The 13,587-nt window shown below is 40.0% G+C and overlaps 1 protein-coding gene across 1 annotated transcript in view; it reads left to right on the top strand.

The window, feature by feature from the left end:
* The window catches only part of KCNK9 (potassium two pore domain channel subfamily K member 9), an 86,505-nt gene extending 83,929 nt beyond the window's left edge, over positions 1-2,576 (top strand). The window contains exon 2 of the mRNA XM_041420812.1: positions 1,735-2,576. Within this exon, the coding sequence (XP_041276746.1) occupies positions 1,735-2,576 (842 nt within the window). The remainder of the gene's footprint in view (positions 1-1,734) is intronic.
* Positions 2,577-13,587: the final 11,011 nt, after the last annotated feature.

Here is a 13,587-nt window from a genome sequence, read left to right as displayed (position 1 = left end):
AGTTTTGAAAAATAGTTAGACAAACTCAGAGCAGCATGTCCATGACCTGAGTCTAAAGGTGATGCGCAGGGCTCCTCAGTGCTCCTGCCTCAGTGGAATCTCATGTCAGGCTGTCCTCCAGCTTCAGATCTGTGAGAGTGTGGCTCTGCTGAATGCCCTGTGTTCCATCTGCCAGCCATCTATGGGTATCTTGTTATCTCAGGGGTCTGGAAGAAAGTTAGATGATTCTTTCTGGAAAACTGATTTAAACCCTCAATATCTCCCATGCAGGCAGCTGCACTGGAGACAGTCACTCAAGGTGACTGTCATGATTAGGACATCTTCATTTGGCTTTTTACAGGTAGTTGTCTGCCCGTGCTGTGGGTGTCTAAATTCTTCTGCAGTCAACAGATGTCTAGTCAGTCTAATGGGGACCTAATGAACATGATCAATGAGCAGTCAGAACTGTCATTTCTTCTTGCCAGACTTGGGATGGTCAGTGAAATAACTCACTACTGCCTGTTTTCATAGAATTTGTGTTGACTGTAACAGGAGTTTGGACTCATAGAACACATGCAGATACATAAATGTAGGTATATTAATCTTGAACAGAGTTCTGTCCCAAGATTTCTCTTATAATGATTGTAGAGGAATAGTTGTCTCCTGAGAATAACTCACTGACCTGTTTCAGACACCTCTGTGTACAGAACAGGAACTGGCCTTGTGAAGTACACAGTTCTACTCACTGACTGTAAAGGGACTCTAGATAGTGGTACCCACATGGTGAATGGACACAAAGTGGGTGTCTAAGTGGGTCCCAGCCATCTCGTTTTGGACACTTTGGTACAGTCTCTTAAAATCTCAGCTGTAAGAAATGTAGATTTTTAAAGCAATGCAATCTGAATAGGTGTAATTCTAAAATCAAAACAGCCCCCCAGTTTGGGGGGAGTTTGATTTAAAATAATCAAATGGTTTGATTTAGAATAAAGGCTTAGCCATGATTTTTGCCATCTGAAAACTATGCTATTAAATGTGGTACATCCTCTATTCTGGATTAGTTTAACATCCTGATGAACTTGTCTTTGCCATACTGTCAAAGCTGTAAAACTATGGCACAAGCTGGTAAGTTGTTTATTCTTCCAGTAAGTAAAGGTAGAATGGGCATTAAATCCCTAAATTCCTATAGTGTTCCAGCAAAGAGTCACTTTCATAAGGTGTCTAGGAGAAAGGCTTATTCAGTATGGGAGAGTTTGAAAAGGAATTTCTTTGGCTGGTGTGCCTGTGGATGTTGTTAACTCCATGCTGTCAGCAGATACAAAATTTGGATGCCATCACTATACTCTGGTTTTGGGACAGAGCAACAACTACTCTCAAAAACACCCTGAGAAAGTCCATCTATTTCTAAAGTTTCCACTTTTGCCTGTGACACTGAACAGACATGAAATTTCTTCAGTTAATCAATGTGATATAACCTTGTTCAGGAGACTCAACACTGTTGAGGTAGAACATTGAGGCAGAACGGGTTGCTCATTCTTTCACCTTTCCCACTCCTGCATGAACATTGTTGTTCTGTGCCTTGTTTACTTCAGACACAGGGCGTGGGTGAGGAGATATGGGAAGATGGTGTGACTGCAGTGTCCCTTCAGCTTTGGATCTGGCTGTGGCATCAGAGCGATTTGCGTGGCTTGTGTGGTGGGGGAACGGTGGCCATCCCCTGCCCTGCTGACTGTCCTGTGTTTCCACCTCCCCTCCCAGGTTACGGACACGCTGCCCCAGGGACGGATGCAGGGAAGGCTTTCTGCATGTTCTACGCAGTGCTGGGGATCCCACTGACACTCGTCATGTTCCAGAGCCTGGGCGAGCGCATGAACACCTTTGTCAAGTACCTCTTGAAACGCATCAAAAAGTGCTGTGGCATGAGGAGCACCGAGGTCTCCATGGAAAACATGGTCACTGTGGGTTTCTTCTCCTGCATGGGGACACTCTGCATTGGAGCAGCAGCCTTTTCCCAGTACGAGGAATGGAGCTTTTTCCATGCTTACTATTACTGCTTTATAACATTGACTACGATAGGGTTTGGAGACTATGTGGCCCTGCAGACCAAAGGGGCCCTTCAAAAGAAGCCTCTCTACGTGGCTTTTAGCTTTATGTACATTCTAGTGGGGTTGACAGTCATTGGGGCATTTCTAAATCTGGTTGTTCTCAGGTTCTTGACCATGAACAGTGAGGATGAGAGGAGGGATGCCGAGGAGCGGGCGTCCCTGGCAGGGAACCGAAACAGCATGATTATCCACATCCAAGAGGACTCCCAGCATGGTCGGCCACGGTACAAGGCCGAAGTAACAGACCTTCAGTCAGTTTGTTCCTGCATGTGTTACAGGTCCCACGAGTACACCAGCCGGGTGGTGTCCCACCAAAATTCGTTCAGCTCGAAGCTGAACCCCCAGTACTTTCACTCCATCTCTTACAAGATAGAGGAGATCTCGCCAAGCACATTAAAAAACAGCCTTTTCCCATCTCCTGTCAGCTCCATCTCACCTGGGTTGCACAGCTTTACAGATAACCACAGGCTGATGAAACGGCGAAAGTCCATTTAAAGGGATTTGTCTTATTTTGCTTTCCTTGTTTTTCCCAGTTCTTTGTTGTTTTGGGTTTTTTGTTCCTTGAGTGAGACGGAGCGAGGCCAAAGGGAGTGGAGCAAGCCAGTCCTCCTCTGAGACTCAGCTCTTGAGCATGAAGCATGGATTATTACTGTTCCAGCAAAGTATGCCTTACATTACCCCCTTGGTGGATGTCAGAGGATTCAAGGTGACGTGAAGTGGGTACCAAATCCAAAGTTGCACACACAGCTGGGAGCCTTCATGTGCCACTGGCACTCCTGACCTAACAAACTCTTTTCCTCACGAGCAGGTTGCAGTGTGTGTGCGTGTGCCTGTGTGAGTGCTGGGTGCGTGTGCGTGTGTGTGCGCGTGCAATTCCACAACCAGTGCCATGTGACAAAAATTAAAGCATCAGGTATTATTTTTTTTTCTTTTGCCCTTGAAGCAGTTGTGTTCCAGCCGGCTTTTTTTAAATTGCTTCCAAAAGGAATGGGGAGGGTGGGAGGGGAGCCAGTTTGTTTTGTTTTTTTTCTTTTTGCCAAGAGAAGCATGCGCCATAAGCAGTCAATATACCAGGTGTATCATGGTAAATTTTTTAATGCTAGATTTTAGATTGTATTAACATTAAAAAAAAAAAAAGGCAGGAGAAGATGGACCATTTTAGCTTGCCAGTTCAAAATTAAAAAAAAAAAAAAAATAAAGCATGCACTTTGTAAAACTGGTATGCATAATAAAAACACAAGAAAAACTAGCAATGGAAGTAATAATCAAAAGCAAATAATCATATTAATTTAACTATATTTAATTTTATAATTTTCAACTGTTCCAACAATTTGCAGGCAGAATTTCTAGGATAAATTGGAAAAATTGTTGGAACAGGAGAGTGTATTTTGTTATTTTAATTTTATTTATAAGTTATTATTATTATTATTATTATTATTATTATTATTATTATTATTATTATTACTATTATTATTATTATTATTTTTTGCAGCAATTACCTGCATGAATAGTATTTCTATTTTTTGGAATGCTTGGTTAAGATGGGTATAAATAGGAGGATGTATATTTTTTCTTATATAATAGTGACAGGGCATTCCTTGTTTTAAATAAAAAAAATAAAGATGATTGTCTCTAAATGCTTTTGATTTGTAAATAATGGAAAGCCTTTGTTGGTCTCAGGAAGAATTCAAGGGACAGTATCTTGTGTTTGGCTCACTGGGAACTTGTGAGATTAGATGTGATATTGCTTTTTTTGCTAGGCAAAGGCAAAATGCATTTAGCAGTAACAGGCAAAAATAGTTTTACTCCAGTGTTTGAAGGGTAACAGCAGGAGCAGTTGTGTTGGCAGGTTGTAGTGGAGGATGTTGAGACCATGTCATAGAGTTGTTCCTTGGACATTGTCCATCTCTCAGTTGTTCATCTGGACCAAACAGACTTTACAGAACTTAATTAGAGGCCTAATCCAGCTCCCTTTTAAGAGAATAGGAATTTTCAGTGATTACGTGGGATTTAGTGCTTTTGGAGATTTATCTTTGATTTTACAAGGGTAGGACTGGGAGTTTTATGAACCTGCACCTTTGTCTCTGATTTAATTCTATCTTTTAAATCACTTTCTGTGTTAATTTGCCATACAAAACCCATTTATTTTTGGCACTAATCACCTCCTGCTGATTCTACCATTCTGTGCTCTCAGTGTAAAAGCAATAATCCTTTTTTTTACCCTTAAAACGAGATAGTGTGTGCCCAGCTCTGAGCTCTGTGTGCTGATGGATGTTGATACCCTCTCAAAGAGATATTTATAAAGACCATTAATAGGGAGAAATAAGGGGTGTCATTCCTCCTCTGTTGTCTTCTCCTTGGCTTTAAATTATTAACTATCAAATATGCTCATGTTGTCCCCACCTGTCTTTCAATAAGTGAATGACAAGCAAGTTATCCATGACTTTGACTCCGTTGTGCAGCTTCCTTTGAGTGTAGAAATTGCTGTGGCATGAAATCCTCCATTAAGATTGGTGAAGAACTAACAGGGTTCTTAATGAGGATGGATGAGGATGGACTTTTTCAGAGTAATGTGTGGGGCAAGCTGGGTGCATCAATGCTGTGCTGCCAGTACCATGTCCAAGCGCAAATGCTGATGCAAAAGGATCAAAACAAGAATACCTAAAAAAGCAGTTTCAGGATGTGTTAAACTACCTCAGTGTTTGACACCTCAAAGCTGCTTCTCCTGGTAGCCCATAGGATTCACAGTGTTCTCCAAATTCACTTTTTTCATCTTTGTTTGTTATCCCAGAAGTGAAAATAAACTTATGTCTCTTTTCCTGTTATGGAGATAAGAAGTATGCCTGGAATGTGTACTTATATATCATGTACAGCTGCTGGGTGTATTTGACACTGGTGAGAAGCAGGAAAATTTGGGGGTTTTACAGAATTCGAGTTGAATTCCGTGCCTTGCAAAGGAAAATTTTGGTAACAGGACCTTTAGCAAAATCTTTAAAAAGAAAAAAAGTAGTTTCATCTCATAAAACATTGATTTTGTTTCTTTTCCTTTAAGAAAGGGAGAAACTATTATTTCTGCTGCGTATAAAAATCATCTTTAAATGTCCTATAAAACATGTTGAACTGGAGAGGCTGAAAACTTTACATACTCTAGCTGATTTGTTACTAAATCTTCCCTCTGGAACCATAAGTGAAAAGTCAATTTTAATACACGGGGTGTTTAACCAGGGAAGAAACTTACCTCAGCATATTATGGGTTATCTGTCACTTAGAGTCTCTGCATTAAAACTCAGTGGCTTTATAATAGCTCTGCTTTAGCTTAGTTGAAATTTGTAAATGTAGTTCAAGAAATCTGTGTATGTTGATATGAAGGAGCCAGAGTAGATGTCCGTAGCCATACTTTTAAATTTAAAAACTATAATGAGTCTGTATGTTTGAAAGTGTTTTGCTTGAATGTATCTGTATTCCTTGGGATTTTCAAATATGCTTATGTGTTTTATTTTCTGGCTGAAAAGCCCACAGTTTTGTCCAACCTATATTTTTGCCACCCATAGGATTTTGAAATAGCAGGATGTTTCATTTGCAACGAAACTCTTGTAGGACTTTGCTTTGTGAGCAGCCAGATACAAGAACTCTCATGTGTGCACACCAGAACACAAGGCAAAATCTGCCCCTCTCTTTAGTTGTTTTCATGGTTCTTGACTGATGTGTGAATAATGGCTTGGGCTGTCTGGAACTGGAACAGACTGAATCATGAAAGGGAAGCTTTTGTTCAAGGTTAATCCCAGCTTTTCAGTTAAACACGAAAAACCAGTCAGTGAAAGGTGAGCTGACTTTTGTCAGTTCTGTCTCTGACTTCTTATTGCCCTACATGTTTTCTTCTCACAACACTGCTTTTCACAGAATGTTTTGCCTAGTACATCATTGGGTTTATTCCATTTAAGAGATAATCTCTTTCAGAACAACTTCTCTTGCTTGCTACTCGCTCTTCTGAAATTCAGCTACGAGCAGGTAGCTACGAGTGGTGCTGCTTATGACTAGACATCCTAATGTCTGCTATCACTTTGTGATGCACTCTCATTCCCCAGAGTCTCATTTCCCCTACCATTCCCTATTATTAAGCATTAGAAATAATAATAATAAATCAGATTAGTCTATTTATGTCACACTAATGTGCTCTTCATCAAAACAACACAAATTTAGCTCCCTGCTGTAGACTTTGATTATATAACAACCCTATTATCCTATAATATTTCATATTATCATCAAAGGGAAAAATCAGTTTGATCAGTGAAGCACCAAAATAGCTTTGACTGAGCGTGCTGTGATATGGAAACAAGAGGAAACTTAATAGAACAATGCAGGCACAAGTCTCCACTTGGTCTTCATTACTGGGTAAGGAATATCCTGATTGATCTAACAGGCCTTGCCAGAACTTTGTACCTGCACCTGCTTTACAGGGATGCCTGTAGTGGGGCAGCCCCAGAAGGAGTCTTTGGATGTTCCTAGACAAGTCCAAAATAGCTTCTTGGTTGTTAGTGGATGGAGAAGATGTGCAGTGACCTGCAGCAATAAACTTCTGTTTGAGCTCTCTGTAACAGCTCATCAGGATAAAATAGACATTATTAAAAAAGAAAAAAAAAAAAAGGAAAAAAAGAAAAAGAAAATAGGGAAGTGACCAAAGTGACCAAGTTAATCTACTGTATTATACATTTTCTCATTAGTTCCCTATTTCTTTGGTCAATGAAATGCCAGGGCAGTAATCAAGAGTATTGTGAATGACTTAAGCAAGGTAATTCTTTGTTTTCTCTGGCAGATTTGGAAGTTTTTGTTAAGGAAAAATAAAGCTTGATTTGTTGCTAAAAGCTTAAAAAGGAGCAGTCAGTAGAACCAAGATGGAGCGTGAAAATGTTCCAAAACGATTTGGTGTGTGCAGAGCAGAGGGCAGGGGTTTGGGTAGAAGTAGCATTCAGCTGAAGTTTATGTCCTCATTTAGCTTTATGTAATATTCCCGTTAATATTAAGATCTAATTAAGGCAGTCATTTAAAATCTTTATGAGGTAGCTGGATGAGAAAGATGTGTTGGAGTGTGTCCATTACACTAATGTTATGGAGTTTTTCATGTATATTTCAACAAGACACTATTACTGACTGGAATATTGCACAAATTACAATGAGAATCACAGCACTGCTACTTTCATCAGCCAGAGATGTGTAACATGGAACTAAAAAAGAAAATAATGCATTTCTGACCAGCCTGCTGTCATCTAACTCTTTATATAAAATGTTATTTCGGGAACTTCAGCAAGATAAATTGTAGAAAAAGGATTGGCTATCATAAAAATTCACCAGAATTGAAGCAAATGGAATAATGACATTGGACACAGAGAAATTGATTGTGGATAGAGGGTGCCCTGGGACTCTTATGCCAGTTAGTCTGAGCTCAGAGGCTGAATGAAAACCATGAAAAACTGATAAACCCTTTGCCAAAATGCAGTTTTCAGTTATTTAGGATGCATATTATGAATATGGCAAAGCAACTTTCACCCACAAAAAAAGTAGTAGGAAGGCAAAAAGAAAGTTGGGAAAACAAGAAATTGTTCTCAGAAGCAGGAGTAGTTCTATTATTTCCAGCTGAAATGGCTGTGAGGTGGTGCTGAAGGACTGTTGAGCTTTTGCCTGTGTGGAATCACTCTGGGAGACTGCCTGTTCTGTGCTCAGTCAAGGCCTATCCCAGTGTTCCACTGATAACTGCTGATGGGGAGATTCATGGAGTTCCTGTCTCTCCAGTCAGGTTTTTGCTGCTGTCTCCATTTAAACCAAGATTTTATTCAGCCAGCCCATCCTAAGCAGTGCTGGTTTCTAGGATATATTATGTTAGTGATGCTATTTCCTCTTCCTGGTGCTCCCAAGTACAAGAGGACACAAGCAAACTTTCTCCTTGACTAAGGCCTGGGTAGGCAGGGCTTTCCTCTGAAGCCAACTGATTTGGGTGCCATGCAATGAGTCCTGATTAATACCCTTTTCCTGAGACTGGAATTTTATTTGTACCTTTTTCCTGAGACTTTTTTCTATTTACTGCTAGATACTCTATCAGTGCCTCCAACTACTCACCATGAACAGTCTTTCCTAAACCTAAGGGAAAGCAGTAAGACTTAAAACCAACAGTCATCCTGTATAATTCATGCAGCTGTATTTTGCTTTATGGAATCCAGTCATTCAAAGCTGCCTGCTAATTTTAGGCTGGAAATACTATCCCTGGAGCCTTCAGCCTTCATTTTTCTCTCCTCCAGTGAATATTGTAATTAATAAATATCCCAAAGCCCTCCTTCACCTTGCTTTCTGACAGGGTAAGGAGTTCTGCCATGTATTAACACCCACAACAGATTGGGGAAAAAAAAAAGGAGGGGTAGTGGAGGAAAGATTAATGCTGCAATTTTATTGGTAATTAATATTCACAGTTCCAAGCTGCGTTGTCTTTTAGTTCACTTTGAGAAATGCAGAGCAAACAACAGGATGATAACATTTATCATAGCTGGCAAATTCACAAGTGGAGCTGGCAAATATAATAATTGAAACTATGCTCCGTAATGCATCTTCCTCATGCATGACTTCTGATACCACCATCCTGGCTTTGATTCATTGTTTATCTGGCCTGTGGAACAGCTTGCAGTAATTGCTGTATCCAGAGCACTACACTTGAGGCTAGAAGAGAGATCCATTTCACAGACAGCCACCCTCTGGCTTTCTCTACAGCCTCTCCCCCCTTTCCCACTCAGACATTAACTCATCAGCTTGCCATTTCATGGACGTATGTTCAGGCCCAAGATCACCACATTCTGTACTCTGCCCCCTCATCTATTAATGAAAAGCGTTATGCTACACAGCTACACCCTGGGGAAGGAAATGTTCCTCTCTAATTACCACTGACAAAAGAAATCTACAGATTGATTAAAAGCAATATGTAGGGAATTAAGTAGGAAACACAACATGGATAACCTTGAATGGGTAAGATTAATTTCTTCCCTGGCTGGGATGCAATGCATTAACCTACAAGGAGAACTTTGGAGTGTGTTTGTTTGGGAGGAGGCCATCAGGAGAATGGCCAGCACAAATTGAATAAGCAGGTAAAAAGCCACAGTGGTTTGGCTCACTGTCTGTAGGTCATTGGTGAGGTCCATGGCATAGTTTCACATTAAGAAAGAGTCCTGGCTTTCTGGCTTTAGTGTATTTTCCAGTCATCTGCAGGCATCCTCTCATGCAGGAGTGGCAGGAGGTGTGGGAAGGATGGACCGGGGCTGGTTCTTAGTGAATTGTTGTGGTGAGACCACCTTACTAACACCAGTGTTGAAGAGAAAGTAGGGAAAAGTTTGTCTCCTAGAGCACCTTCCCTCTCCTATTCCATGCAAGAGATCAGTTACACCAACCCTCCTGTTGCCTGCAGCAAATCCAAAAGACCTGAACTGTGGTGTCCTTGTCCATCTTTGATAGCACCTCCCCAGGGCCATAGGAATATGTGGGAAATTCTAATCTCTAGCTGAGTTCAGGAGGTCACAATATAGCAAAAAAACCTCTTTGTATTCACTGTGTTTGGACAGTTTCTGCATGTCAAAATATCATCAAAACTGACCTTGAGAGAAGTAACATTTATTCATTATTGCTGGCTCTCCCTGCAAGTGGGTATGAAGCGCCTCAATCATAATTATTGTTCAGAGGATAATTAATCTGATAAAAGTATTTAATTAGATTATCTGAAGTAGACCGTATAAGTGATTTTGGCCTCCCAGAGTCTGAAAATGCGTCTCTACAAAACTATTTCCAAAAGTCTTATTTGATAATATCACTTCTGAGATGGGGGTCATGCCTCAGCTGCCCTACTGACAAGCATCATGTTGACATCTTGACTGGAGCTGGTGTTGCAAGAATCTGGGGAAGGGATTTCAGCTCAGCACCAATGCAGTGAGGCTCTTAATTCCCACTGAATTCAGGGCTGATATCTGGCTTGCACAGTGGGCAAGAGCTTGGGGCTGGTTTCTCCTTAGGGTTTCTCCTTAGAAACCAAGACATGGAACTTGGATGGCAGTGCCTTCAGATAGATCTACAGCTGTTTCTTTCAATGCTTCCTGTTAAGTATCCACCACCTTTTTCTCACCTCTCTGATTTGAAGCTCTTCTCAGAAAGCTTTCTGGATGGTGAAGTGGGTGGTTTGAAGTTTCTTGTTCAGCATGCAGCAGTGGGCACATACCATTGCCCTCCCTGTGCCAGTCATCCAAAGGGATCTGGGGGCCAGGTTGCAGAAATTCATTGTGGTTGTGACTACCAAAACTTTGCCAAATTCTTCCAATTTCTCTAGCAGCTGCTGTCTTCCCAAATGGTTGGCCAAGAGGGGCAAAAGACATGTATGTGAGATCCTTCTAGCAATGCGATTAGTTGGGTTTTTTATCTTCACTGTACATTCCTTTCAAGTTTTTCAGCACTGAAGCTCCAGCTGCTCTATGGTGATTGATATTTCCATGCGACTTTGCTTTTCTTTGAAGAATTCATTACTGCCATGGGTGTTTTCCAGAAAAGATCCTTTTTAGCCTATCTTCTCAATGCCCAACATGAGAGACACTGCAGTTAGAGGCAGCAGTGGGGAATTCTTCTTGATTGTTGACATTGTGCCCTTTTTATTCTCTTGGGAAGAGCACAATCCTGTGTGGTCACCTTTGACCAACACAACTGGTTTGCTCAACACAACTTAATGATCTTTTTGTGGCAATTTCCCTCCTTTTCAACTGTTCAGCTACATTTACATTGTGGCAGATACTTTCTGTGTAAATTCTTAATGCAGGAATATTATTCAGCTGATAGGAGGACAAGTGTAATACCCACATAACAAGAGAGGGATCCCAGTGTCCAGGTCATAAGAGGTTTAAGACAGTTAATCTAGCAGTTGGGTTTATTAAGTAATTCCTTGGGTACCACTCTGAACACTGCTTTTTTGGACTTTGGCAAATTTGGTTAATGCACACAAAATTAGTTTGTAAGTACTGTTGGGTTGACCTTGTCTGAAAAAAAAAAAAAAAAGCTAATATATGCTTCAGAAAGAATCCTGTCTACTACAAACATCTGACAATTAAGAAATAAGCAGAAGTTATGAGGCAATGGCTTTTTCTTTAGAAAGCAAACCTAATCTGTCTTTCTTTTACAGAATGCACATTGCCTATAATATAACCAATAATCCATCTGTTCTTTTTTCTTTTTTTTTTTTCTTTTTTTTTTTTTTTTTTTTTTTTTTTTTTTTTTTTTTTGGTCAAGGTCAGGAGTGAACTGTGGAAGAAAAAAAATGATTTATTTTTCCTCTTCCTTTGACTTGTTAAGATTTGTGTGGTTGTTTGTTGCCATTGAGGAGTATTAAGTACAACTTTTGATCCTAGTGACATGATGGCAAAGGAAATGAATTGGAGCTGGATAGGTCAGTGGGGAAAGGGAGGGGGGCTTAACAGTTGTTTCCAGTAGGCCAAAAGAATGTGGATACTGTCTCTTCAAGGTGCAATTTCTTACTTCAACAAACTGTTCATCTATGAGAAACAGGGATAAAAGTGTTCAATTTGGGACCTAAGGAGTTTATATGGAAATTCTTGGATTTCTTCCAAACACACATACATGTTGAAATTAAATTGTGAATCCTACTTTGGAGACTGAGCCTTCCTGCTCAGACAGAAGCGTGCGTGTATGCGTGTGTTTGTGAGTGTGTGTTGATGCTGTGTCTCTTTTGGATCTCTTGACACTTTTTGGTGCATTTTTGTACTTCTTTGAATGTGCATATGCGGATTACCGACGGTGTATTGACGGCATTCTAAAGGCCCTCAACAGCCTGAGATAGAGCAAAAATCTAAATTTCTACCCTGGTTGATACATTTTCTGTGCAGTACACAGAGCATTAGGGGCATGGTCATGTAGAAAGAGGAGCTGCTTGGCTGTGGAGACTGCACTTGGAATTTACCTCCTGGAAGCTGTTTTCTGTGCTCATTTCAGACCTCTGAACTTCAACATAGTTGTTGAGCTGGTCCTAGCAAATGAGAGTGATCAGGTCATAAGCATCAAGATGTGATTTGTTAAACCAGTGATAACTTGATTACAAAGAACCAAATTAAAGACTTTTGTGTTTTCATTTCTTTTCCTGGCCTTCTCCGTCATGGGAGAGGATGCCTTCACACATGGCCTTAGAATGCCGTACTGGAGTCAGAATGCAACAACAGTCAAATGAAAATAAGATGTATTGCAGCTTACTTAAAGAATGAAAACTGTATCACACAAATGTTTACAAGTCCAAGTAGACAGCGAACCCCTGTACAATATGTAATTTATGCAAGGGATTGCATCTTTTTTTTGTAATGAATGCACTACGCAACCCTGTATATATTTTACAATGTCTTTACAGAGAAAAAAAAAAGAATCATTTACTGTAGTGTTGTAAAATAATGCACTTTTCTAATTTTTTCATTAAAAATCCTATGGCACGTTTTCAAATGTATATTGTTTCTTTTATATTGAATGTGGAAATGTTAACTTCCTGTAAAATTGCACTACAGACGTAAAATCCACTGATGGAACTTATTTTGTTAAAGAAAAGTCCCTTGACAACCAACAGATGTTTATGATTATACAGTATGTATGTGTGTGCATATATGTGTATATAGTGTATATGTAATGTATGTATATGTATATGCACACACAGACTTATATCCAGTGATATGTGTATATATATAAAATGATATAGGTCCAGATTTATATATGATTGTATTAATATAATATCTATAGATTGATAGATATATAGATATGTATATATATTCATACATACACACAAGAATCACAATGTACAAACCCAGAAAGGATTACTCATTAAATTTAAGGGGGTTGGGGGGCAGAAAGATGTCATATACAGAAGATATTTTGCATTGCAATAAAAGCTTTTTTGACAAAAGTACGTGCAGAGTGAAGTATGAACCTTCATCAAATACCCAACGATGCTGTTCCCAAATGACTGCAGTTCAGAATAAGCAAAAACAAATGGCTTAGAGGAGGCATAAGGGCAGGGTCAGTGCATGGTGGGCTGGAGTCAGCTGTTGAGACTCCCCCATCTTAACTTTGTGGAGCTAAAGGGCAGGATCTTAGGATATCAAACTGAAAAGCGTGACTTCTGACTTGAGGAGATCAGTGTTCCACTCATGAAATTATTAACCTGGTGCTGCCTAATGAAAGAGGGGAAGTGGGTCTCAGTGCTAATTTTAGCTGGCAGATATTACCTTGATCACAAGCATGATTCCTTGTTTGGGTTGGAGCATTGGGCAGCTTGTGCTGTTGTCATCCAGGTGAGTCACAAGAGAAGCAAGGGACAGACCCTCACCTTGTCCTAATGATGTGATTTTGTCGTGAACAAATGTTTTAAGATCACTTAAAGAATCACCACCAAAGCTATCAGTAAAGACAGGATTGATATAAAATGACAGCACGACAAAGTTCA

The sequence above is a fragment of the Onychostruthus taczanowskii genome, unplaced genomic scaffold (genome assembly GCF_017590055.1).
Source record: "Onychostruthus taczanowskii isolate IOZ18803 unplaced genomic scaffold, ASM1759005v1 scaffold66, whole genome shotgun sequence".
Classification (NCBI taxonomy): domain Eukaryota; kingdom Metazoa; phylum Chordata; class Aves; order Passeriformes; family Passeridae; genus Onychostruthus; species Onychostruthus taczanowskii.
The sequence above is the reverse complement of the archived record's forward strand: the minus strand, read 5'-3'. Positions and strand labels throughout refer to the sequence as shown.